Source organism: Dermacentor silvarum, chromosome 11 (genome assembly GCF_013339745.2).
Source record: "Dermacentor silvarum isolate Dsil-2018 chromosome 11, BIME_Dsil_1.4, whole genome shotgun sequence".
NCBI classification, from domain to species: Eukaryota; Metazoa; Arthropoda; class Arachnida; order Ixodida; family Ixodidae; genus Dermacentor; species Dermacentor silvarum.
Genome location: NC_051164.1, coordinates 64877232 through 64902184, shown reverse-complemented (window position 1 = coordinate 64902184; position 24953 = coordinate 64877232). Strand labels below are relative to the sequence as shown.

Genomic DNA, 24953 nt, shown 5'->3' with positions numbered 1-24953 from the left:
AATTACATGTACAACGTATAGGACGAATTCCCACCTTTCCATCATTTTTGTGAGCACCCTATACAGCGAAGACAACTACAACGAATTTCCCTGTTTAGCAAAGGAGTTCTGGTGTTCCCGACGCCCAATTTGTTACTTTACAACCAATGCACCTATAGCGGTGCCGCCACTGCAATTCGTAGCCGCCAATGATCTGCGTTTAGCTCTAGCACTTGCGACGCGTTTGACGAGCGTGCCGATCCACAGCGAGCATTTTATCCTGCATGCAAAGCTCCAGGAATCGATTAACTGAACTCGTACGCTGCTTGTTAATTGCAACACGTGCAGACAGCGGGTGCGACGGTTGACGAATACGTCGAGGGTGACGGCAGCGTGATGAGTTGCTCGGAACTGACGGCCGACGACGCCGTCGAAGCCTACAAGCACGGGAATGAGGTGAAGGCCGACGAAGTTGGCATGATAAAGACAGGGGTGGGACTGCTGCGCCAAATGCGCCATTTTGATACAAACGCAAATTCCTGCGCCAAACACAGAAAATTGACCGAAATTGCGCCACGCTGCGCCAGAACGGCTTCGACATGTGTGCTCCGGCAGTGGCCGCGAACAGCGAGCGGATTCTTTCTCCGAAAAAGAGTGAAGCAGTTCACATTCCGCACACCACGCGACAGCGCCTCCCGCAGAAGGAAGGAAAGAAACTTTATTTCAAAAAGTTGTAGCAGTTTCACCTGAAAGGCGAAGCATCAATTGCGATAGCAAATTTGTAGAGAGCTATACGGAGTAATGACATTAGCTTTATCAGCTGTATAAACTTGGACATGCAGCAGCACCGGCAACACGCAGAACTGTTGTCGACGCCGTCGGCGTTTTGCCCGCGTTCGCTCAAAATGCGTGCGGCGTTGGTGACTGTTGCCCGAGCCTCTGATATAAATAGGCACTTGGTGCCGCAGCTAAACGTCGCCTCCCTTCCCTCCCCCTCCCCCCCCCTCCCCCACGGCCTCTCGCGCGTCAAAAGAAGGCGCGTTTGCTCTACATATATGGTGATTGTAAAGGAGGAAAGAGACGCCTACTTCTGCAGCCCTTAAGCGAGCACGGCGCAGAACGCGCGTTTGTTCGCCGTGCGTTCACTCCCCGTGAAAGCGCGCGCCCCTCGCGCCCTTTCACTCGCACATACAGCGTTCGGCGCGCGGCAACGATTTAATCTTCATTGACGTCATACGGAACCTCACGGCGACGGCAGAAATCTGCTTTTGAGTGTCCATATAATTGCTATCGCAATAAAAGAAAAATTAGGCGAGCGTGGTTGGGCCCGGGCCCTTAGTCCAGGGCTCCGGAGCACTGGCGCGAGCGGCTCGCTGGGCTTGGTCCAGGAGTACCACTTGGCTCTCCTTTCTCGCGTCCGCAAGCCATGCCGCCCACTGCATATTTAACACGAGCGGTTGTGATGTTATGTATGGGCTAGTAATATGTGAAGGCCTTTCCAGGCGCTCCCATGCGATATGTTGTAGTGTGGGTTTGTTGGAACACCATGGACAGACGTCCAGAAATCTAGTTGGGCTAATTTTACTGAGTTTCTCGTAATTTTTGCGCTTATAACACTGGACTTTTCGGCGCTTCTGGCAAGTGGCCGGGGCGCGGCGCCACTCCCGGCTGTTGTCGCTGCTGTCGGAACGTCAAGGGCGGCTGTGTTTAGAGTGAGCTAGAATACGGTTGAGTGGGTCGAGCGGCGCGGCACTCCTTAGCTGAGGCGCAACACAGCAAAGTATAGGCTGAGGGCGCTGCGAGCGAACTAGGTATTACGGAGGCGCGCGCTGCAGTGGGTGCAGCAGGCGTCTCTGTCCCCAGGTCCGGCCAAACGTAAGACTATTCCAATCTGTCTGCCCGTACGGGCGAGGCCTGAGCCATTTTGACCTATCTTGAAGGGCTATATAATGGCGGATTTGGAATAAAAAGTCGTAGTTTCGCCCGAAAGGCGAAGCATCGATTGCGAAAGCAAATTCGTAGACAGCTATATGAAGTAAGCATAGTAGAGTTATCGGCCGTATAAACTTACTAAATTAACAAGCATGGTTTCACGCGCGTATAAGCAAACATGAACACATCTCACTCGATGATCGCGGAAACTATCTGTCAAAACGCTGGAGTGAGGAAGCGCAGTGGCAGCAGCGAGCGAATTGACCTTCGTGCTGCCTCTCGCTTTAACGCGAACTAAGCGGCGAAAACACAGCGGCCAGCGCCATACGCAGCAGCCACCGGAGTAAAAGCGCCTCCTCCCTCCCCTCCCACCGGTGCCTTGCGCGCGACGGAAGACGGCGCGCTTCCACCCCGCTTTCCTCCTTGCGCGCGCACGAGATTGAGCCACCATCGTCGGCTCACCCTCGCACGCTTTCTCGCGCATACGGCGCGCGCCGACGATGTTATCGCCCCTGGACTTTATACGGAACATCACGGCGACGACGACGTCAGAAATGCGCCTGGAGTGCCCATATAATTGTTATCGCAATAAAAACAGATTGGAAAAGTTTTATGTTGTACCAGCCCAGGGTTGATTGCGGCTCTCTGGGCCTGCGGTGACATATGGTGACTCAGAAATTATGCTACCGCGTCTATTGGACTGCGTAATTTGAGAACATTTCATGTACATGGGCGCGGGAATATATAGTTCGATCGTAGTGCCACCAATGATTTCGGCTTTACAGGAATGCATGCGCCGTGCGCCGCTCGACCCGCTCTTCCATATTCTAGTATGCTACAGCTTCAAAGCATGCTTCTACTACGCGCTTCATGTTGGTTTATGCTGTGTTTCGTCGTGGTTTTGAAGTGAGCTGCCATATTCCATTATTCTTCCAAAATTCAGATTCGCCTGCTCCAAACTGCTTCAAAATCAAATTTGATCTGCTCCAAATTGCTCCAAAATGAAATTTAGTCTGCTTCAAGCTGCTCCAAAGTACAATTTTGTCTGCTCCAAACTGCTACAAAATGCAATTCTACTTGCTCCAAAATGACTTTAGGCAGTCCTAACCCCTGTAAAGAGCTCGAAAATTTTTAGGTGTTGGGCTGCTAAGCCCAAGGTCGCGGGATCGAATCCTGGCCACGACGGCCGCATTTCGATAGAAAAAAACTATCGATAATGCTATCGATAGTACTGTCGATAGTATGAAATCAACCGTGCGAACTCATTGCAGCACAAACTTACCAGAGTGCGTGGTATATAGTGGTGGTGGACAGGACAGGACTCTTCAATATCGCAGTCTACCCGTCACCGAACTCTGCAGATGTACCTTACGTACAGTTGCTGGATAAAGTGTTACTGTCGCAAATGTCCTTGTTGTGCTGGCAACAGCGACCCGAGACGCACGATTTGGCGCGCCTGCTTCTGAGCTGAATTCGAGTGGAATTATTACTTCACCACGTATGCTTGTTGGGTTTCAAGGTCAGTGCTTGCATTGAACCGAAGCTTCATAGACATAAAAGCAAGCAAGGAATGAGCATGTTGTCCTTGACACAGCAGTTGCGCACTATGATTTGTTCCGCAGCACTCCAGCGCTCTAAACAAGTCTGCTCACGAATGTACACCTGGCGACAAAATAAGCCGGGACATGAAGTCTGAGAAAAAGCTGAATATCTCCGTAGCCTGTAGCAGTAGCAAGTAAAACTGTATACGACAATATTGTTAGCATATTCTAGTCGAAGCCCGAAATGCAAATACCAGGCTGCGTTGTGAGGCTGCGAATATATGCAGCTCTTTCTCAGATTTCATGCCCCGGCTTATTTTGTTGCCGGGTGTACATGCAAACTATCGACCAAAACAGTTTATGGACCAAGGGATCTGACAAAGAGCTGAATATCTCCGCAGCCTCAAAACGCCAGCCTGGTATTCCCATTTCCAGCTTCTACTGGTATATGCGAACAACATTGTGATGTACGGTTTTACTGGCTACTTTTAAAGGCTGCTCGGATATTTAGCGTTTTCTGAGATCCTGTGGTCCGTAAACGTTTTTGGTCGTTGGTATACATACAAGGACGTAGAAGGACTATACCGATGGTACTAGCGATAGTAACACCGACTGCAATATCGATGGTACTATTGATAATACCAGGGCCGTAGCCAGGAATCTTTTCAAGGGGGGGGGGGGCACTTGCTGAAGGCCTTGACTATTTGAGGAAAGCACCTATTTTTCAGTAATTATTTTCGGTAAAGATCAAAATTTCTAGGGGGGGGGGCAGGCCTGTAGCCCCCCCCCCCTGGCTACGGGCCTGGATAATACTATAGATAGTATTTTTACACTATCGATAGTTTTAAAAACACTATCGATGCTAATCGATAGCCAATTTACCAATAGTTTTGCATCACTACTGGGAGGTCTGTTGGCGGGGGCTGCTGTGAATTGCGCCCGCGTGTCACTCACACACTGGCTTTCGCGATCTCCAGATTAGCGAGGCAGTCGCGCCACACTTTGCTCTGCTTGCAGCGTGCCGCACGAGACAGATTGTCCACGCCAGCCAATATATCTCTAAATGAAAACACATATATAACTGCGCTCAAATTTCGAATTAGGGAGTATCGTAATCGTCGGTGATTTTTTGTTTAACTACAGTGTAAGCAATAACGGCATGCAGCTGTAGCTTACGTTACTCCCGGGTTTTGCCGTCGAGGCTGGAGCGTGCGAGAACTTGAATGCCATAAGATCTGTCGCACTCGCGCACTCTGTCGGAGGAAGTGTGCAGGAAAAGATGAACGAGTTCTTTGAGGTTCTTTCATTAAGCGTCCCTTGAATTCATGCTAAATAAAGCTTTTATTTTTGCTTATGGCCTGGCTCTATTGGGGGCGGTACGGTACATGATCCTCACAACGAAGTGACCTGTATAACGAAGGAATTTGGAGGTCCCGAGCGTTTTGTTATAAAGGTGTTTGCGAATAACAGTGCGAAATGGCGAGGACAAGAAGACGACACACACACGCACGCTGTGTGTCGGGCATGTATCTATCGCCTTCTCGTCCTCACAATTCCGCTTCGTTTACTATGAATCAGAACCAACAAGCCTTATATGGGTATGACTTGCTGCTGTTGATTTGATACCACGTCATATACTCGTCTCTTCACAAATATCATAATTCCAGATTTCTCTGTGCTAAATTAAGGCCTAGATATGTCGCTTCGTTGCCACGTGTATTCGCAATCTCCATAAAAGCACTATGTCGTCCGCATACATCGATCAGGCCAGGGACCCTCTGTTGCACTTTTTGCCCATTAGGAATGTACGACAAATCAACACCAATTTCACGGTATTTCGGTCGTCTTTCTGTTCCCTTAGCACAAACGCTTTGAATTTTTCATGAATGGTATAGGTTAGGTCAGATCAGGTTAAATAGAAGCGTTTATCCTGGGAGCAGCTTTTCTGGCCCTCTCCACGACATACTCTGTAGCACTTGGATCATATACCCCCCTAGATTATCTAACCACTCAAAACTAGTTCAGTGACGTAACCCGCCGTTCTTCAATATCAGTGAGCTCAATAGAGTTTTTTTTTTCTCCACCAGGTGACTGTATTATAAGCGGGAGTAGATGTGTCCCAAGTTGCTATCTGCTTCGAGCAGTCATCTCGGCCGGACCAGGACCTAGAACAAGCCAGGGCGACTCGCCTACTTTGGTAAGTCACACCCTTGCTCTTTTACACTGCCTTGCAAAGCAGCTGACATCACACAATAACGGCTTATTATTATTTTTTTTGTACAGTTGGCTTCTCAGCAATGTAGAAGTGCATTGTAGTGCAGCCAACTTTACAGGGGCAATCGGACTGAGTATTATTTTTTTTTTTGCAGAAAATGGCTGAAGACTGCAAGAGAAAGCGCGAAGACGGCAGTAGCAGCGAGAACGAGGTGCCTCTGCACTACATTTTGGAAGAATTTTTTCGTGATTATGAATTCATATCCAGGGACAAGCTACGGACTCTGTTCGTTCAAGCCACGAAAACTGTCCCAATCAGTCTGATGGGGGCGTGGAGGCGTTTGCGGCAACTAATCGAGGCGTGGGACGAGTTTCAAGTGCAGGTCTTGCCGAACCAGAAACGCCACGAGGTGGAGTGCGACAAAGTGTACAATCCTCTCCACACTGGGCACTGCAGCTACTCGCAGTTCCTAAGCGACGAGAAGTCGCGCGCTGTCTCTTTATCGCCCGAGAAAGCAGAGAGGCTGAGGACATTTGTAACAAAATTATTGAGCGATTCAAGCTCGGAACGCAGCATGCAGTCGCAGCAGTCTCTCGTCACTGCTGGAACGGCATTTGCCGATCTGCTTTCTCTGGCTTCCTGCGAAGACCACACCGCTCGTCTGTTTGGTCTTCAAACGCCATAGCGTGGCCCTCCTTCTATCTTATCCAATATGCCACAAGAAATATGAAACCATGAGCTTTCTGTAATCATGGTAGCTTATGGCCTATACATCCCGAGCCAAACTTTGAAATAGTGCGAAGAAAACGAGAACATTAAAGGTGCAGTAGGACCACGACGGCGAGAGAAACATTTTTCGAGAGTTGCGTACCATGGATGAAAACGAAATGGCTAAGTGTTCAGGATGCAACGAGACACTAGAACCTTTGATTTGAAACAAGGTACTTACTATTCTTTTTTATACTTGATAAATTTCCGATACGCACAGCATTAAGATGAAAAGGAACGAGGAAAGAAAAAACATATATTTATAATATGTCATCACGATCAGACAATCGAGAGTGAGAAATAACTGTTGTCAGGTCTTTTTTTTTGTTGTGAGCCCCGAGTATTTAGATACCTTAAAGTGGAAGGAGCCGACTGGGGTCCTGACTGTTAAGATTAAGTTGTGGGACAGTGCCAAATTGCAGGACACGAGCCCGGAAGAGTTTTGGAAACACTGCCGTACCAAGTTTCGTGCCCAGTTGCATGCCATGGCACCATCAGAGGTGAGCCGTGCAGTTGTAACACTGGTGACGTACGCCAATGAGATAGTGCACAGCGCTGAAACGTTCAAAAACAACAGCAGCCGAATATTCTGAAAGACCCGTATCGCCACTAACATTGTTCGCACTACGAAGTGGCTCTCTGACCCCCCCCTTTCGGGTCGTACGACTAGACAACAAGCGCTTGCAGAAGGTCATTCAAGCGTTTAATGAGGAGACGTGCATGCACCTACACGACGTATGGACTTTACTGAACATTTAACGATCGACCCAATATCTGTTTGATGCTGCTCACGGCAACTTGTTTTCATTCTACACGAGTGTAGGCCAACTCTTTTTGACGCCATGCTCGAAGTGCTGAACGTTCAAAGTTGACGGCCGCCACCAGGAAATTTCGGACTTTCGTGAACAATCGGCCTCTGTGCACTCTTCAAGAAGCCTGTGCCCAAGAGCTGCTTAGAAGTGGTGCCCATCCCACATCACCCGAGCGCTGGCTAGAATTTTTCATTTTGTTGACTTCGTGCTTTCGTTTTACATTACCGAGTCTACAACTTTTATTTAACCACTCCCAACTATCCTCTTCAAGAATGTGGAACGAACCTAACTGCGAGTCGCCTGCCCTTGACACAGTCAAGAATATTTTTGGACGCGACGTGGACTCTGTGGCAGTCACGTATTCCTCAGACCAGACTATCTCCAGGACTCTTGTCATTGTTCTCTCCAACGGTGACGTCATGCGACGAAGCTTTCAACCATCGCATCTTTTGTAAATACAAGTCGAAGGCTTGCTCAGTAGTGGTATAGCGACAACTGCACCAGTTACAGAGCATCTGGTGAAGAGGACCAGAAGTGGGCCTTGAAGGATAACCACTTCTATGTGTAACCTAACCTAAGGCAACTTTCCATCCCCCCCGCCCAGGTCCCTAAAACCGCGCAAGTAGGGCCGATTAGAGTTACTGTATATGGCTCCAACTCTAGGGCCGATTTACACTCGAGCCGTCTAGTGGCGCAAGCCGCACCGCACGCGGGCGGTCGTGTGGAAAACTTGCACATGTCGAACATTTGTGCACAAATTTTGGTTTACGCTGTGTACACAGTGTAAGCTGTACACAATGTAAACCAAAATTTTCACACAAATGTTCGACATGTGCAAATTTTCGCACGACCGCATTCGTGCGGTGCGGCTTGCAGCACTGAACAATCCGTACCATAAAATGCCGCCTCTCCGCAAATTTTCAGTAAGAACAGAGCAGTGGTAAGCACGAAACCATTCTTCTGTGATTTTTAATAGCAACGCATGCGTCCCCGTACTATCCCCCTTCGTTTCACTCCTCTCTTCTTGGTCTCTCTACACCTGCCTGCTTGCTGCCCGATCCACACATGAAAACCAATACACTGCCATCTATAACTTTGCATACAACAGACCTGTAAAAATCATAAACTCCGCATTAAGGGAAGTTCTTCGTGTCAAGAATGCCACCATACGAAATCGCTGCGCTATGCTTAGCATCTCGCCCCGCCCAAATGCACTCGTTCTGCTTGAGCTTCCACCAGACCTGGCGGATTTTTCATACTTGTTCTGGAGTAAAGATGCATCTCTGACGAATTTTTTATATTTTTGGAACTGATAAGAAAAGTTTGTAACCACCCTGCCAAAATCCCTTTGGGGATTGCAGTTTTTAGAAATTAAAAAATTTGAATGGATTCCTCTTTGTGCATTTGCAAAACCATTCAGAATATTGGAACGTTGTGCTGAAGTGATTGAGTGAAAACTTTATATACGTTATGCTAAAGAAATTTTTGCAGGATGGCGAAGCTATAAGTTTCCGACAACTCTTGCATGCTAAGGGACACTAAAGAGAAAAATGGTTTCACCTGTATTAGTAAATTATCCCTCTACAATACCAAAAACACCACTCTTACCGCGAGTAGAAATGCGGTAAGTTGCGGCGTGGTGAGTCAGAAAAGGCGGAAAAAAAAAGCAAAAAAGACTAGTGGCGATGCAGCCTTGAAGTTCCCATACCTTTCTCGCCGTGACATCATGGATTATAACAGCGTCTCTTGGGGGCCTAGTTAATTCCTTAGCAGTAAAAACGGACTACATTGTGTTTTAAAGAAGGCATGTTTCAACCTGGCAAGTTTCGGAGAACTTTATATACAGTTTTCTCTTTCTCAGAAACCCAGATGGGTTTTTCTCGGAAACTCGTATGGGTTTCCTTTGTAGCTTCGTGTTATATTTGGGTGGATGACAATTTTTCCCTTTCTTAACATGAAGTTACGTGCCCGATATAAAAGCTTCTGTAACTTTCTTAACTGTCAACTGAAATTAGCTAAACGATGGTATTTTGAGCAAAGAATTTCACAGGCAGGTAATAGCACTAAAAAAAAAAAAAAAACGAGAGCCTGGTCTTCTTTCTAAACAGGACCATACGGCAAGACCAGGTGTCCAGAATTTTGAATGATGGAAGAGTACAATTCTCCTCCCGATATAGCCGAGGCTTTCAGTAGTTTCTTTCATAACAACTTGCCTTCTCTTAAATAGATCAGTAAGATTAACCATATACGTCACTCATTCTTATTTGCCACAACGCCGGAAGAAATAGTTTGTTATATATAACCTAAAAGAGAGAAGCACTGGAATTGATGAGGTCCACCCTGCTAATACTAAATTAATTGCGCACCTAACTCCAATATGCTTCCATAAATTATTTATTATTCAAGACTGGTTTGTTTCCTTGTGAACTTGCCTCTAAAAAAATAGAACACAATTACATTAAACATAGACCCTTCTAAGGTTGTCTACTGGCCATTTGCGTGCATGCATGTGGAAGACAGTGTAGTAAAGAGCGTCTTATAAAAGCAGAGCTCCGTGGGAGACGCCAGGCTTGAATTGAATTATGGGGTTTTACGTGCCAAAACCACCATTTGATTATGAGGCACGCCGTAGTGGGGGACTCCGGATTAATTTCGACCACCCGGGGTTCTTTAACGTGCACCTAAATCTAAGTACACGGGTGTTTTCTGCATTTCGCCCCATCGAAATGCGACCGCCGTGACCGGGATTTGATCCCGCGACCAGGCTGCATGGGGGAAGGAGAGAGATGAAAAAGAATGCAACAGAGGTTAAGGACAGTCTAGTGGCAAAGGCCGTCAATGACGCACGGAAAGGACTGTATCACACATACTTCGTGTATTCTGTCAGGAAAGAATGAGGTTCAGTAATGCCTTCTTCTGGTGAGCAAAAAAAAAAAAAATGTGCCTGATCTTCACATGCACTTGCCCATACTATGGTTTACCGCAGCTGTGCTTTCTTTTTCTGTTGCGAGGAGCCTGAAGAATCTGTGGTCGTCTCTTCATGCCGTAAGTGTACGGAGAAGTGTCCGGGCCACTTCATCTGGTGCTATGGCATGTGCTGCAGCAAGTGTACAGTAGAACAAATGCGCACTGCGCATGAAACCTTGCTATGACGTCATGATTGCCGCAGTAAAGAGAAAGAAAGTGTCGGATAGAAGTGCAAGAACACACTCATTCAAACTGTCCGTACATAGAATAGACACATCAGCAAGCTCATGGAGGCGGGACATAACCAGAGCCACGCCAAATAAGAGTTGAAGAGGAATGTCCTGGCTTGAGATGAGGGCGATTCCTAACCCCTTGTACTGCCTTTAATTGTAATTTTTTTTTTGTGTGAGAAAGCTTTACACAATACGTGTGCTCCGTTTGAAATATTCTCTTAGGTACGACTTCAGGGAGACTAATGTTGACCCTTTCGCAGCAGCAGCGTTCAATCAAATTTTTCATGTGTAGCTGTTTGCTGGTCTACCTCTTGGTTCAGTGAAGCCCCAGACATAGAAAAAGTAGTCTAGTTGGCATAAATCTATGGAAATGAGAGGTCACGATGAATGTGGCATGGTCAAAGAAGTTCACGGCTGAACACACTGCAAGAATATTCTGCTAGTGGCTATAACCCCTGCACACTCTAGTTAAACGTGGCAGCCAACAAGTGAATGTTCACAAGGAATTCTGTAAAGAAACACACGCCTCCCTTTTATTGAGGGCACGAAATAAATTACACAGTATTTACAAAGGTTAACAAATACCAAGAAGACAACACCAACTGTGAAACCGCGTCTAGCAGCGATTAAGCTTTGCAAACGGAACCCGCCCACTTCGGGCATGTGCCACTGTACAAGGCATTCCTACACACCGCTTGAATGAAGTACTTTTTTGCCTGCGTGCACAGTCAAGTTAAAAAGCCATCACAACATCTGACTAGACGCTTCTGCCAAGCACAATGCGACTTGCAACAACGAAAGCAGGCCTAGACATAGTCTGCCCGAGTAAGTGCATAGGAAACTCGCGGGCGATGAGTGGCAGGTTCTGCGCAGAACTTAATCCCGAGATGTACTGTACCCATCAGCAACGCAGCGATGTCTCGCAGGACTCAGTGCGCTCTCTGCGATTGTGTTGCTGCTGTGCAATGTATGGTGTCAGTGGTCATCGAAAGTGTCCGTGTGCTGCGGGTACAAGAAAACTGCCACATTTCAAGAAAGAATTCGTTGACTGTAACAGCCAAGGATGGCTGTACAAAACCACTCCAAAAAAGAAAAATGTGTTAGATAATCTGATAATCCACTTTTTTTTTTTTAACCACGGACGTTGGGATATGTAAACATGATTCCACAATTCAGAGCATCAGCTCAAGGGTATCGATAATCTCTTCAGACATGGCGCGTTGGTCACTTTGCATTAACTTTCATGTTTGTTTTTCAAACCAAGAGGATTCTGAATACCCCTTCATGACGGATGAAAGCACAGGCAATGCACTGGAATGCCCCAGCCAAAAATTGTACATTGGTATGGAAGGAAAGCTCATTTAGTTTGAACTCAAAAGAGTGCCGCTTCGGTTAATTTGACCCCCGCTGGCGCCTCCTTCATGTGCCACAACGGTTACTAAAAGCTTGAAAACACAAAAAACTCAGCAGACGTTGCTACTGTTTCTATAGGTGTGCAGCTGTTTCATTTCAATTTATTTTTGTCCTTTAGTGGCCGACACTCCTACTGCTCGTGAAGCCATCCGTTCCCGCTTGTTTCGTGTCGTGTCATGCTGAGGCAGCGTTTAAACATTTAGACACTCTTTGCCTCAAGCTGGTTCAGTTGCACTTCAAGAGACATAGCAGACGACTTCAAGCAACAGCATTGGGTGGATGTCTCATTTTCGCTTTAACAACAAAAAATATTTGATTTGCTCGTTTTGCCGCTGTTTGTAAATACGACATAACGGATAATTCAACCAAATCGTACGGTCCCGCAAGGGTCGCATTAACAGGAGTTGACTGTACCACAAACGAATAGTTAAAAAATGTCTGCACTGTAACTGGGAAAACTGTCAACCACGTGATCGTCTCTTCGGGATTCTTCGAACAAAACACTAAAAGCGGCATCACTAGTAGCAACACCTCGTCGTAAGGTTGAACCGGGAAGCTGGCACGACACTTAAGTGGTCCACGGCGTGGGCTTCTCCTAGCCGAGGGGGCAGAAATCCTCATCCGATGCAGTGGAATGCGTAGACGCGCTGAGAGTGCCCCGACTGCCGTTAGTAAGGTGTTCTCTGGGTTATGTTCACCAGGTCATGTGTGCTGCAAATGAAAAAAAATGTGGCACCGAGTTATGTCATGTGCAGGTTCCACTGGTCGGGACTCATTCAATTCTGATCACTTGCCATGAACTGGCAAGTGATCAGAATTCTGCCAGGAATGATCAGAATGCCTGCCCGTCTCTCGTAGTTATTGCTGTAGAACTTTTTTTACAAAAATCATTCTAGGGAAACCTGGCGATAGCGTCTGCGGGAGCTGCGAGTATTGTGCGTCCCACCGTACCCATTCCAAGTTATGCATAAGAATTACTGATGGGGAGTAGACTACAGGGATTTGCCAAAACTGTACTCCTCCTGGCATTGTGCGACATTGCGAATTGATCATGCTCGACAAAAAAAAACTGCACTGTAAATGCGACAATTCTCAATTATTATGCATTTGCACGTTCTTATTGCCTTCATGAACTTGGAAAGGTACGACTGCTTAAAAACTTAGAAGTGTAACGCCACAAGAACGTCTGAAGCCACAAGGCATAATGATCGGACAAATCCATGTACTAACCATGGTGGGCGAACAATTAGCAGCGCCAGAGATCCCTCCAGTAGTTTCAGTAAGAAACACTACGGTTCATCACATCATCCAGTTGCAGTACCACTCATGATTAGGTTTGTTAGACTGCTTTCTTCAATAACAACTGTCCAAAAATTATCTTGCCTGACTAGCTATAAGTGCATGGTTCTCGTTTTGTCAGAACAGCATGCAAAGCCCAAGGCACCATCACTCTACTGACAGATATGTGAATCTGAAGTTGGTACTACTCTCATATTGCACCAGGGATATATGCGATATGGAGAAAGCCTAATTTGGAAAGGCAAAGCCTGGTTCCAGAAACTGTAAGCAAACCTAACAGCAATCCCAAAGGAACCAACAAGAGATGATAAGCCAAATGCATAAATATGCTTAGGCACATGTTATTGACAGCTGCTCTGTCTTTTGTTACCGTGCTGCAAGCTAGCAGCACATGCACTTGTGCCACACACGCACGCACGCATGCACACACACACGCACACAGCTTTCATAACGTGCTCACAGGCACAAAAGCAAGTTGACAAGGGTCATGGAAGACAAGCCAATGTGTCTCTCGGAAAACAGACAGGTGCCTATGTGCATGCAATGAGCGGAATGACAGTTCCAAGAAGTTGTGAACGCTGCCCGACATGCTTCTGCATTAGCCTAATACAGTATACCCCTGTCAGAGAGAGAAATGAATCAGGCGAGTTCGTCAAACTCACTTCGGCATGCATTGTGCAGAAAGTGTACTAATTGCAGACAAATATGTGAATAGTAAATTATAGTGTAGAACACTTATTACAAGTAACGACTGAATAGCAATGCAATTACAAGTAATTGCACTGCTACCCAATTTGGTCAGCAAAGATGGCATAGGCACCAAAGTAAGCGTACAAGCTAAAATCATGCCGACGTTACACTAAGCGGCGAAAGAGGAAATTAAAGAATGCATTCCAGTTAGCCCTAACTTGTTCATGTTTCATTTGTCCATGATGGTATTTTTCCAAGAGACATTTTAAGTAGGCACATCTAGTAATTTTCCCAGCATCACAGACTGGGACTCGCCCAGAAAAAAAAAAAGAATGAGAGCAGATGAACAGCAACATAACCAGACATAAGTCTGCAAACATAGTTTGTTTCCTGTGGGAAAGCAAAGGAACTGTGGCCTGGACAATGCGCACTCAGCTTTGGCAACATATTCGCACAAACTTCTTGGACAAGTACAGCTCAGGATTGAGAGTTAAAAGGCTGAGAAAGAGTGATGTTATAGCGGTTATAGTGATGTTATCCTCGTTTCACTTAAATCCCAGCACACCACTTGAAAATTCAAAGAGTCTATAGAGGTGTTACTACAGTCGCATGTCTTCAAACTAGCTGGAACATCAAGATGTTTCTACTGACGCAGCTAAAAATGACTTAAGCCCATAACAAGCTATTGCGAATTCCACAAAGAAGTACAGAAGATACAGGGCAACACGAAGGGAAGTCAGCTCAGCCAATACAGTGACTAAAGTGCTCGGTTTCAAATTCTGGGGCCCTAAATATGGTGGATTTCATCTTAGACCTTACTTTAAGTTCGATGCTTCGAATAAGCTGCCAGCAGTATACCTAGAAGGTATAGCAAGACCTAAAAGCTCACCTTTGAACTAATTTCGAAAACTATGCGCCAGAAGAGCAAACAGCACCAAATATGGAGAGGGAAGGCAACACAGCTCTGGTCTTGCAAGTCGAGCATTGCGGTACCCTCTAGCTTTTAAAGATATACAAACTAGGCTGACCCTCAACTAAATCCACACACGTTTCCCACAAGAAGCAACCTGTGATTTTATACATCATTTCAGTATGATGGCAGGCAGGTAACTATGCTGCGATACATGCTAGTAAGGAAATAACCTAAATATGAATGCGTGATGAGAACTTGGCGCATTTCATGGTGCAAACATCAGTCCAGCTGAACGTGCAGCTCTCCAACAGAGGATGTCTAGCCAGACACTCAGCACCAGCAAGCGAAACTCTACAAACTTAGACATTGAAATGGCGCAAGCAGAGACAAGATGGCAAGTTCCTGGTCGTTTTCATGTTTTCTTGCATCATTTTTATGTCTAGCAGACCAATCTAGCGTTTAGCAGTGTGCGTTAATGAGAAACTCCACCAGTTGTTATCCTAAACTGGGGTGGGGGTCCTGTTACTCTGAGTGCAAAAGAGCTGTGGCAGGTTCCACTGGCCGACTTGCAGCAACACTTTCACGCTATGGGGATGAAAACGCACACAGGTCTGGACAACTAAGTGCAGGTGCGTCATTGGTAGATTTGATGAAATACAGTAAAACCTCCTTATAAAAAAGTTGAAGGAGGAGCCAAAATTACTTTGTTATACCCATTACTTTGTTATAGTATCTGTTATTCTGCTTTATTCTGCCTGTAAAATGCCAGAACTGCAAGGAGGTTTATTGTAAGAGGGCTGTAGCTCTGGAAGGTTCGCAGGAAAGAGCACACTGTGCAAGGTCAAATGCTTATCCTGCACCCTGCTTGGCAGAGCTGCATTCCTCGTTTTCAATGTAGAAGCAACGTCTAACTTGACTAAACAAGCATACCTTTTCACCAACGGACGAAGAAGAAACAGTGCTAAACTGACCGGTGGAATTCGTCATTAGGCTAGCAGGCGCACAAGAGTACACAGCGTACAGCGCCACTTACCAAGAGACAGGGGTGTCATCATGCAGGTGGCTCGGAAAGAAGCAGGAAGCGGGAGGGGTGTGGCAAGCTCACTTTAGGTGCGTCGGCATGCAGAGAGCAGCGGCACAGCTTAGAGGAGGCACCGAGAGGGCAGTCGCAGTGCAAGAGGACAGTGGTGGCAAGGCATGCTTTGCGGGACAGTGAGGGCGGGGCAGTGGCAACGCACTTCTTGCCAAACTTGTTGTGTATGACGAGGAAGACGAAGGCCAGCGCCAGGCAGAGGCTGCCCACGGCGATGTAGGCGATGCCGAGGAACGGGTTGCGGCCGCCCAGCCACGATGTGTTGGAGAGGATGATGCGCTTGCTGCCCTTGAACGGCATCACCGGGTAGCCTGGCCGTTGGGAGCGTGGTTCAGGAAAAACGTTGCGTCAAATTTCGTTTTGGCTAAATTGGTTTTCACCGAGTAGTTTATAATACATTACCATCGAACCAATCCTGGCAAAGCGGCAGGTGGTAATTGTCATATTTTCTTATTAGCAGTCGCTAAAGAGCACCGTAGCTGACAATGCGGGCACATAGTGGTTAGCGAATCGGACACAGACCAGAACATAGCCTCCGTGATTCTCAGCACACCGCAGGCACTGCTCGATCTCGAAGGCCATTCCCGGGCACTGCGATGGTTCTCAAAGTTATGGTGTCCATATCATTTGGCAAATAGCAATGGAGGTGCTTTTCTTAGCTTCGGCATCCAAAATCGTCTAAGTTTTGCAAGCTTTTTGTGACACACGCACTTACAACGTAAAATACTACACGGGGGCTGCCCTATGCCTGCACTATCTTAGACCAGGCATGGTCCCCCACATTGTTGCAGCTGGCCTTTACTTAAAGCTGCTCTGTGGGCCGCTACGTAAGAAATGCCACAGGCACTGCGCTTCCTAGATATAAACACGGCCTTTGCCACTGTCCCACGATTGTGACATATGACATTCCTCTCCATGATGCTTGAGGCTCCAAGAATCAATTAACAAGTAAAGTAAATGAAAGGAAACAGCACTTTGGTAGAGGCTCGACGATTGTGACAGACGGAACACTGTCCACTAGGGGTGCCTTCAAGGTGTCCTGGCTCTCCGAGAACGAAGCCAATTCGAAGCCCCCAATTTCCTCCATTACTATGCATGCAACAGCACCACAGCACACTTGTCGTTTAGGTAAATGTATGAAACTTTATATAACTGATTGTTGCGCTTAATATTTGCCTTTAGTGTGCCTTTAACACTGAACTAGATGACAGTGCTTACGTTAGTTCTTTCTTTGTCCTCATCTTTCACGTGCGTAAAGAACTATGCACTAATGTTTCATTAAAATTAAGCCCCAAGTTAGGACATTGCTGCACATTTTCTGCGAAGACCCTAGAGTGCCCACAAATCATATTGGAGCAACAACTGCACAAAAGCGAGAGAGAAAGGATACTCCTGGCCCAAAGCACACAGATGTGTAACAGTGACACAGCATGGGCATTTACTGAAAGTTGCTTATGGAATTTAGAGATAGAGTCGAATCCCCCACTTATAACAATAATAAAGTGCCAAGAAATTCTATTGTTATACCCGGGTTGCAAAAAAAAACATGCAGAAGAGACAAACATTCCAACATTGTTAAATAGACTGAAGTACAGTAGAACCCACTTATAGCATTGCCGGTTTCAACAATACTCTGACACAACAGTGAGCAGCTGCTGTATCTTAAACATCTGTGTGTGTTCTGTAGTTAAATAAACCACTTAATACAATGTTTCCATCCCGCATTATTGGCTATAAGAATTAAATTTCGCTACTGGGTGTCTGTGCCGAAAAGAAAAGGAATGCAAAATCCAGGAAAACAAAAAACAAAATTGACAGCAGTCTCGCAACACTCGCCTTTGTGCCGCACACCCCGCATGGAGCATCTTTGTCGCCCCTCTCCGGTCTCCCTTCCACCCCTCTGACGTCGGCGAGAGAGTGAAAGGGAAAGGGAGAGCAGCGAAGGCGTGCCAGTGCAGAGTGCACCGCACAAAAACAAGTGTGACGAAGCAGCTCACACGTTTTTTTTTTTTTTTAATGTGTTAGCATTAGGAGTGTCAACGTGGAAAAAAGTGTATGTGAGTGAAGTTTTGTAGCCGGTCACGTGGTAGAGGTACACAGGGGTTGGGAGAGCCTAGAAGCGTATGCATGTGTGTGTGTGTGTGTGTGTGTGTGTGTGTGTGTGTGTGTGTGTGTGTGTGTATGTAGTGCAAGTGACAATAGTCTGCTGTGGGCTACCGGAGCGCTCTCTGTTTGGAACTCTCTGGTTCTTGACTGTCGCCACAACAAGACAATATTTTCTCGTCTCTACCGTTTGTGCTTTAAGCCTAGAGTATATATATCCACAAGCTGGCCCAGTTTTCGGCACTTCTGGAGAAAGGATACGGTACACAATCTCCAGGTCGTAGTCCCCCTTGGGCAGCGAGCTGACAAAGAGCTCACGCGAGTGGTCCACACGGCCGTAGAGCTTGCGGAAAGTAGGCAGCGCAGCGGTACGCATCCAGACAATCAGGGACTCGTTCTCGAAACCACCAACATCCTCCACGGGAAGCGGCCAGTTTGGTGGCTTGGCGGTGCCATTGAAATTCATGCCTGCACAGGACAGAGGCGTGCAGCGAGTTGGCTGAGTTGCATCTTATCAGTCGTGAAGAGCGCGCGCACGCATACACAACTCACAAAAAGACAATGATTGGGTTTAACGCCCCATAGCGGCTATTCGGGTGTCAAACCGCGCTTTTTGAATGGGTTCAGGTTCAACTTCGGAACGAAAATTATAATAGCTTGAAACAACTTTTTGTGCGCAAAACAAACAAGGACGAAGAAAAGGATCAACACAATGACGAGCAACTTGTGTTGCTCCTTTTCTTCATCCTTGCTGGTTTTGCGCACAAAATTTAAAAAAAAAATGAATCTGTTCCAACTAGGCCGACTTGCAGTTAAGCTTGAAACAGTTCAGACCTTTCTGAACTGGTTCATTAGGCTTCAAACGGGTCCGAAAAAGGAAAGACAATCACATGCCTCCAGTTTCCGGAGAAATGCGCTGCGTTTTTGGAGAAACGTGCGAGTTCGCTTGGGTATTGCAAAGAAGTACTGCGCACCATCTTCTTTTGCGTGGGCATTAACTTTTCAAAAATCACAATAACGAAACGCCACATACTGTTGTATATATAGGCATGTTTAAATTTGTATGTTCGGATGAGCTTCGTGGCGCCCTGTGCGGCTGTCGAATGTATTACTCCTCCCCAATATTTTCTGCTTCATTGGATTGCTAAAATTGGTCATCCTCGCTGCCCGTATTGTAAAAAATAAAGTGAAATGCCGATCTAGTGCTTAACTACCCATGGATCTTACGTTCATTCTTATAAAAATGAAAAAGAAAGGGCTTGGTTCCAAAACATGTAATATCTTTTTGCAAAAGCTGGCAGTTGCAATGACCACAACTGCACACACTTCCCTAACTTCTTGGTGAATTCGCAAACTTATAGTTAAAATATTTAGAGGGGCAAATAAATAACGTAACACTAAGGAAATAATACAAAATTTTAGCTGAGGTGCATACAGCCATGGCAAAAAATCAAAAAGAAATGTAAAAAACTGATTTATAGTTGTTTATGTCGACTAAAAAAGAAACGGACAAGTTTCGAAAGTGCAGAACTCCCAGCAGAACTCAGTAAGTGTCATGTGACATCTTTTGATGGGCTGAGTTGAGATCTCTAGCAACACAGCTTTTTGGGCATTCGTTTACGATGCATGTTCTATCCTGGCTTCTTGCAGAGCATGAGCGAACTGCGCCACAAACAAAACGAACTACGACCTACAAGCTATAGAGAGAGCCTAGAGTTAATAAATTTGCAAATATCGCTTATTATTAACCGATCAAAGCAAAACAAAGTCCGACTGAGTCTCTCTTTCTTTAGCTGTTGCTGTTTGCGCTTGCTGCGTAAAAATTCAATGAAGCGCTAATTGCACTGCAGAAGCAACAGCAGTCACTGAAGGTTCAGTGTGAATTGTAACACGTGTGACCAGTGTGCTGCAGTGCCTGAATAGCCGATGCTCCAGTTCAAGCAATATCTTCCAAGATGGCGACACTCTGTCTTGAAAGTGCGCATCGACAATGCCTACAGTTGACCAAGCTAAAAAGATCCCTGTGACAGTTCCCGAGGCTGCATTCCGTACACAGTGCCAACGCAAGAGGCGTGGTTTGCTCTTGTCAACGCAGTGGCATGTGCGGTCGCAGAATTTCAGCAACAACAACCCCAGGCAGTACCTGTGGTTCAACCAGTTAAGAATGGTTCCTCCAAAAATGTTCCGGTTTGGCTCCTGTTCAGCTGAAGATAAGAGTTTCAGTTTGAGATAAGTGTTTCAGTTTGACACTCTGGTGGCTATGAAAGGTGCGGTAATGGAGGTCTCAATATTAATTTTGGCTGCCCCGGGTCCTTCTTATGTGCGCCCAAAGTGCGGTACGCCGGCGTTTTTGCATGAGCTGAAGTTGGGAATTGAACACCTGGCTTTATCCTCAGCCAGCAGAAGAGTGTCTTCAGCCACTGTGAGCCACCATGGAGGGCTAAAAATGTCATTCAGAAGGAAAGATGAAGGAGGCGGGTGATGATGTCAAATGGGCTAAGAATGTCACCAAAAGTGTGGTACAACAGGCAGCAAGCAGACTGTTTCCATCATAGCAGCAGACAACTCACGGAAGTAAAGCCTGGCCAGCCAAATTTAAGATTCACTTTGTGATAACCAACAATTAGGTATAGCCATGTTTGTTACAATGAGGCTTGATTGTATACTATAAAAGGAAGGAAACAGAAAAAAAAAGGACAATAGTACAAAGTTGAGCATTAACAAACACAGCATTGTTACTCCATATGCTGCTGCAACGGCAGATGTCATGCGATGCTTGCACCAAAAATCACAGCCGCAAGGCGATGTTTCATGCAGCTGGTGCTTGAACGGCCTTCGAAACCTACCTGGTGGGTTCCTGAACTTGACCCTGCGGTCGGTCGGCCAGGCAATCTTGTCGAATAACATGTGCACCGTGGTGGGGTCTTCGATGCCATCCCGGTCTTGCTTGTGACGGTACTTGAGAGTCAGCGTGTCTGAGCAGCACACACAAAAAAAAAAAAGCACAAGCTGTAAAACCCATATCACACACATTTAGGGGTCCCTCATGAAAAAATAAATGATAATAAAACAAGAATTGTAAATGCCTAAGAGGCTTCTTTGCACTTTGCCTTGACAACCTGTTTTCAGAGTAGCAATATGACAATAAGTGTTTGCTGCTGTCAGGAAGCCGTAACATGAAGTTTAAGAAAGAAACCGACTGTGATACCTTCTAGAATGATATATTCTGGATTACTTATTGGCAATGCAAAGAAGTGCTAAACGTAACTAGTGTTCCCTGGAAGTTTGTGCTATGAGGCCTAGTCACAGAGGAGGGTGTTTAGTACAATGGGCACATGCGCAAAGAAGCACAGGTCGGCAAGTTGTCCTATTTTCATGCTGTGAAATGAGAAAGTGGTCTGTGAAGGAATGGGGCACGAGAATTCGTCCCGTTACACATTCTACAAACTGCAAGTTCTGTTGGTCCGCTATATCTGTAACTAAGCAGGCATGTCATGAGATGTGCGCTACGAATGCTTACGGTGTGGGCATCAACTTCTTGGGAGTGCAACTGCTCAGAAAATCAGAAAAGACGAAGCGTCACATCAGACTTTCTGCCCGTTCATAACCTTACTGAAAGAACGGTGGTGAAAGACGGGGAGCTAACCATTGAAGATGCTGTTTGCGATAGCACCACAGGGTGCGATGGGTTGCCCTGTCTTGGGATCCTGTGCAAAGGGTTCGCAGTCGAGGTTCGTCTGAAGTGGCTTGCCCAGGAGCTGCGTGTCATCCCGGGACTTCACGTATCGTCTGTGGTTCTGGTAGAAGTTGGTCAGCCCGTAGTACACGTACACTTCCGACTGCGACGTGCGAAAGTAAAAGACCATTTAAACATCTCTTCTTTGAGCGACAATGTTGCATAAGCAGGTGATGGAAAGGGGGTCATAGTCAGCAACATTTGGTCTTACATTACTGTTAAGCTGGCTTTCGAGGAGAACAAAATGGTTTGAGTAAACTCGTCCCATATTGTGCTCTTCACCCAAGGTTATTTCATTGATTCTCTGTATTGCGTTTCTGCTGAACGTATGTCTTTTGTTACTTTGCATTTGTGGTGCCATCTGGTAGCCTTCTGCTTAGCTCAGATGGTAACACGAAAGCCTCAGAAATGGAGTGGCCAACTGCAAGGTTTGCTTTACGAAGAAACTGATAAGGCTCTCCTTGTAGCATCCTGCTTCAGTTAGTGGACAGCTCTTTTGCTTTGTATAAATCTTCGCTGACATTGTGGATCTCTGCATAACTTATTTCATAGGCCGTTTCATTCTTGGTGTCTTCTTTATATCGTTCGAAAAAGAATGTACAGGGCACAACAATATCTATGGGGACGCGTAATCAACCTTCAAGCACAAATTACTGCACAAGTATGAGTTGCATCACTTGGTTATGTGTAATAAGTAGGGGTTACAAATTTTTTTTAAAAATCTCTCAAAGTATTTCAAAGTAAAAAGTGAGGCCATTTTATCTGACCAATGCTAACTGTACCTTGCAAAAATTTAAGGCAAAGAGTTCACTTTCTGCGAGCCGATAGACATTCCTACACAGAGAGACACAGCAGGTGTCGTGTTGCATGACTGAATCATGATAATTTCACTAAAACAGACTTCCACACCGCAATGAACGGCACAGAAAACACGCACACAGTTTCGTATACATTTGCCACGAGAGATTTCGGTTAGAATGCGTCGACGCTACGTAACGACGTGCAGAAAACTGAGGCACCGATAAGCGACGCTCACCTTGAAATCTTCGGGCAATGTGATGCGCTCGAGGCATACGCACGTCTTCTTGATGTCGTTCTGAATGACGGATGCGCACGTCACGTTCTTGCCTTTCTCCTTGCAGTCCGTGTAGTCAAACTGGAACTCTTGCACCTGCATGGCGTTCGAATGTTTTACGACAAGACACCAACGAAAAATGCGGGCTGTAAACGCGTCCACGCGGAGGCGACACCTCCTCTCAGCGTGATTACCTCGTTGGACGAAACTAGCAGACCGATGCCTATGGGGACGAATGCAAGGCCTATGACGAAGAACGTCGGCAGAACCGTGCCCGCTGTCAAAATCGGCTGCCATGCCGATAGCCGCTGCTGCTTGAAAGCACTGCCTGCACAAACAGAGACGACTCTTATACTAACTGCTCGCCGATCTGACGAGCACGCCAGTATGACGAGGTAGGCTATGTCGACCGCGCCAGTGAACCGACATCTGTTTGCTACAGTGTTCAGATAGGTTTGTGACTTTGGCAAAGCGTTTGGCGTCTGCTAACACGATCAAAACAAGCCCCGCACTCCAAACGTTCGCTTAATGACCTCATGAAGGACCGTGAAGATCGTTCTGTACCGAGAATCGTGATCGACGCCCTATTTCACACTTTCCAGCGGTCCACGATCTGCATCTCGAAACGCTCGAGCGACAGGCGCGAATCATTCCCGTCAACCGTGCGACAACGAATCGACCGTACAGTACAACGACGGTAAATCGCACAGGGTACAGCTGGAAAAAAAAAGTATTAATGCTCACTCGAGGGTTTCTTGCTCTTGCGCTCGGGGTTCGACATCTTTCCGACCGCACGACGACGGCACCGCCGGATGTTGACCGTGACGTCATTCAACCCACGTGACAGAAACGGGTCGTGACAACTTCCGGCGGCTACGGGCGTCCCTCCTTCGCAGGACGAGAGCTCGTCGGCCGCGGCTTTCTGCTTCGGTCTGCGAGGAGGAGGCCCCAGCGGCCGAGACTGCGGCGGCGACGACGTCGCGAGGTCCTTGGACGTCGTCGGACGGGTTCTGCGGAAGAAACACACAAACGGTACGGTGGGCGGTACGCGTAACTTTCTTCGCCCGATTGTTACCGCGGGTCGCTGCACCCCGAATTCCGGCGGCCGCGAACGGCCAAGCTTGGCTCTCCCTAGCATGAGTATATGCCGGCCCCTCTGGCTCAGACTGATACACGCATTTCACACCTGTCTCGTCGCGACGTCGGTCTTGCAATTTTATGCAGCCGTAGAGAGTTATTCGTAAAGAGTGGTTCGTGTGTGGTTGCACGATATGTAGCACTGTTGACAGCAGCGCGACTCAGCATGCTGCATGCAGCTATGCAACCGAATCTGTTGTATTCTCATCTTCCTCTGCAATCACCGGCATCCTTTCCTTTCTGCTGCATCCTTTTTTTAACCTGCGCCTGCGAATTTTGTACGCGACAACCACATTGACGAGTGTTTGTTGTATTTGTTGGTGCTACTCGCGTATGCGGTACTATTTACATGGTATATATAGAAGACTTCCGTGTTCTGTTTTCGGTTGAGCATCAATGCGTCTAATTTCCTCGATAGTATATGCGTGACGTAGAAGCGATATACGTCAAGCATGCGGACAGCTGACTGGTTAGCAAAAGCCAGTTGTGTGCTGGAATGTAAGCGCGAAGCTCGTCCCGAGAATTAGCTGCAGTGCGCGTGCTTATATGACATTTAACGATACGCAGCTGCTGGATTCATTGTACACACACAGCAAACATATGCGTATGCATATCGTCGACGGCTGTTCAATAAACACGCTCGTTCGCGCAGACTATAAGCGTTGTGATCGAGTGTTCGCGCGTTTCGACGAAACAAAGATCGATCAGTGCTATCAACAATTCAGACGTGTCAGACACCGATGCGCGATATTCGCTGTTTCGCGAATGCTGCAAATACACAAATGTTTATAACGAGTCGAAGCATCACGAACGCCGTCGTCGCGTAAATGTCAAGTATTCATAGTGATCCAATTTGCATAATTTCAGTTAAAGCATGCAAAGCCGGCGCGTTGAAAGTTGACGGCTGCACAATTATTTGTGCAGCCTACAGGAAATTGCACGGCTACTCTTGAGGTGTGCAATGGCTGTAGCATGACGCTAGTGATGTCGTGAATAAGCACATTTCCGCACCAAGCTTATATTTTATGCCAGTGCGATAAGCACGTT

The 24953-nt window shown here is 46.6% G+C and overlaps 3 protein-coding genes across 5 annotated transcripts in view; 1 reads left to right on the top strand and 2 right to left on the bottom strand.

Moving 5' to 3' along the window:
• LOC119434129 (mucin-2) overlaps positions 1 to 5649 on the bottom strand; it is a 61921-nt gene extending 56272 nt beyond the window's left edge. For all 3 annotated transcript variants that reach the window (XR_007464297.1, XM_049658650.1, XM_049658651.1), the window contains exon 1: positions 5545 to 5649. The gene's annotated coding sequence lies outside the window, so the exon portion shown is untranslated. The remainder of the gene's footprint in view (positions 1 to 5544) is intronic.
• A 5304-nt stretch (positions 5650 to 10953) lies between these two features.
• LOC119434131 (cell cycle control protein 50A) overlaps positions 10954 to 24953 on the bottom strand; it is a 46904-nt gene continuing 32904 nt past the window's right edge. Inside the window, exons 2-9 of the mRNA XM_037701455.2 lie at positions 23514 to 23779; positions 22964 to 23097; positions 22731 to 22865; positions 21605 to 21797; positions 20805 to 20933; positions 18220 to 18426; positions 16001 to 16166; positions 10954 to 12571 (exon numbers count right to left, since the gene is read on the bottom strand). Of these exons, the coding sequence (XP_037557383.1) occupies positions 12529 to 12571; positions 16001 to 16166; positions 18220 to 18426; positions 20805 to 20933; positions 21605 to 21797; positions 22731 to 22865; positions 22964 to 23097; positions 23514 to 23779 (1273 nt within the window). The 3' untranslated portion in view covers positions 10954 to 12528. The remainder of the gene's footprint in view (positions 12572 to 16000; positions 16167 to 18219; positions 18427 to 20804; positions 20934 to 21604; positions 21798 to 22730; positions 22866 to 22963; positions 23098 to 23513; positions 23780 to 24953) is intronic.
• LOC119434130 (UDP-N-acetylhexosamine pyrophosphorylase) overlaps positions 23661 to 24953 on the top strand; it is a 77578-nt gene continuing 76285 nt past the window's right edge. Inside the window, exon 1 of the mRNA XM_049658658.1 lies at positions 23661 to 23801. The gene's annotated coding sequence lies outside the window, so the exon portion shown is untranslated. The remainder of the gene's footprint in view (positions 23802 to 24953) is intronic.